Source organism: Mandrillus leucophaeus, unplaced genomic scaffold, assembly GCF_000951045.1.
Source record: "Mandrillus leucophaeus isolate KB7577 unplaced genomic scaffold, Mleu.le_1.0 Scaffold441, whole genome shotgun sequence".
NCBI classification, from domain to species: domain Eukaryota; kingdom Metazoa; phylum Chordata; class Mammalia; order Primates; family Cercopithecidae; genus Mandrillus; species Mandrillus leucophaeus.
In genome coordinates this window covers 688562-691026 of record NW_012104710.1, presented here as the reverse complement: position 1 = coordinate 691026, position 2465 = coordinate 688562, and the positions used below count along the sequence as shown (strand labels likewise).

Below are 2465 nucleotides of genomic sequence, written 5' to 3'. Positions count from 1 at the left end.
GTTGGCCAGGCTGGTCTCAAACTCCTGACCTCAAGTAATCTGCCCGCCTCGGCCTTCCAAAGTGCTGAGAGTTTAGTTATGAACCACCACGCCCAGCCGTACCTGGCTAATTTTTAAATTTTTCTACATACATCTCTTTTTGTAGAAATGGGGGTCTCACTATGTTTTTGTTTTTATGCTTTTAAATTTTTGTTGGCACTTAGTAGGTGTATACATTCATGGATTACATGAGATATTTTAATACAGGCATGCAATACGTAGTAATCATATAATGGTAAATGGGGTGTCCATCACCTCAAACATTTATTATTTGTGTTACAAATAACCCAGTTATACTCCTTTAGTGATTTAAAAATGCACAGTTAAATTATTTTTGACTCTAGTCACTCTGTTGTGCTAGCAAATACTAAGTCTTATTCATTACTCTTTTTTTTTTTTTTTTTTGGTACCCATTAACCACCCCCACTTCTCCCCCTGACCACCCTCACTATCATTCCCAGCCTCTGGTAACCAACCTTCTACTATCTGTCTCCATGAATTCAATTGTTTTAATGTTTTGCTCCCACAAGTAAATGAGAACATACGAAGTTTTCTGTGTCTGGCTTTTTTTACTTAACATAATGACCATCAGTTGGTCTCACTTATTGCCCAGGCTGGTCTCAAACTCCTGGGCTCAAGTGATCCTCCTGCCTTGGCCTCCTGAAGTGTTGGGATTGCAGGCCTGAGCCACCATGCCTGGCCTAGATTAAATGTTTGACATCAAATTTGTCGTGTTATCTTTACCAGTTTGGCTCATGTTACTTTTTAAATAGAAATAGCTTTATTGATCTTTTGACTTTAAAATTATGTGTTGGTTGCAAGACAATGTAGGGAAATACAAGAAGTTATAGTTTTGTTTGAGCAAATGTCAATGTTTGCACAGGTTGTTCTGTACACTCTCCTAAGCCAAGAGAGAAGAGCTGATCCAGAGGCTGGCTTGCTTCTCTACCTCAAGACTGGTCAGATGTACCCTGTGCCTGCCAACCATCTAGATAAAAGAGGTTGAGCTGTTTTCTTTTAGTTGTACTTCTTTGCCCATCCCCTACTTCAGCTTCTGGTGATACATATTTATACCTGACAATCTACTCACAGTACTTACTAGGTTATAATTTGTAGCTGTGGGTTTTTTGTTGTTGTTTTGTATGTGTGTATTTTTGTTTTTGTGTTTTGAGATAGAGTCTCACTCTGTTGCCCAGGCTGGAGTGAAGTGGCACAATCTTTTCTCACTGCAACTTCCACCTTCTGGGTTGAAGCAATTCTCCTGCCTCAGTCTCTTGAATAGCTGGGATTACAGGCATGTGCCACCATGCCTGGCTAATTATACTTTTAGTAGAGATGGGGTTTCGCCATGTTGGCCAGGCTGGTCTTGAACTCTTGGCCTCAAGTGATCTGCCCGCCTTGGTCTCCGAAAGTGCCGGGATTATAGGCATGAGCCACTGTACCTGGCTAATTGTGGTACTTTTTAAAAAGAAGTTTAATAATATACTCCATAGTTGAAAACATTATTAATCTTTTAAAATTTTATTATGCAAAACTTTATTTCAGACTTTCTATTTTATATTAAAGAAAGATATTCTAGATAGCTGTATTTATCCTCAGCATTCAGCTAATACCAACTTCACGATGCTTACTAGTTATGAAATACATAGTTTAAAGAACTTATAAAGTGAACAGAAACTTAAAGGAAATGTACCAACATGTTGTTATTCTAGTATAGTGGGAAATATGAATACTGTTTTCTCCTTTTTAAAATGTTTTTATTTTTATTTATTTATTTATTTTTTTGAGACCGAGTTTTGCTCTTGTTACCCAGGCTGGAGTGCAACGGTGTGATCTCAGCTCACCGCAACCTCTGCCTCCCGGGTTCAGGTGATTCTCCTGTCTCAGCCTCCTGATTAGCTGTAACACAGTCATTTGCCACCAGTCCCGGCTAATTGTGTATTTTTAGTAGAGACAGGGTTTCACCATGTTAGTTAGGCTGGTCTCGAACCCTTGACCTCTGGTGATCCGCCCTCCTCGGCCTCCCAAAGTGTTGAGATTGCAGGCGTAATCCACTGCGCCCGGCCCTGAAATGTTTTTAAATCTGAAAGTTTTACATATGTAGTGAAAAATACATAATAAACTTTATTTAATTCTGAAAAAGACATTAACCTTTTTTTCATAGAATTATTAAAGCTAAGAAACCAGATGGCATTCTCATTGTTTCACCGTATTAGCAAATCTGCTACTAGACAGAAGACACAGCTTGCTTCTTTGCCACAAATAATTGAGGAAGAGAAAACTTGTAAATATTGTTCACAAATGGGCAACTGTGCTCTTTATAGCAGGTAAGTATTGTCTACCAAAGGCATTATTTCTAGTTGAGTATGAACTCAACTGAATATATTTAAAATTGGTGGCCAGTCCAGCATTGGTAACATCATTTT

General features: G+C 38.5%; 1 protein-coding gene across 1 annotated transcript in view; it reads left to right on the top strand.

The window, feature by feature from the left end:
* Window positions 1-2465, top strand: part of DNA2 (DNA replication helicase/nuclease 2) — a 64989-nt gene that overhangs the window by 27795 nt on the left and 34729 nt on the right. The window contains exons 7-8 of the mRNA XM_011994092.1: window positions 923-1040; window positions 2204-2366. Of these exons, the coding sequence (XP_011849482.1) occupies window positions 923-1040; window positions 2204-2366 (281 nt within the window). The remainder of the gene's footprint in view (window positions 1-922; window positions 1041-2203; window positions 2367-2465) is intronic.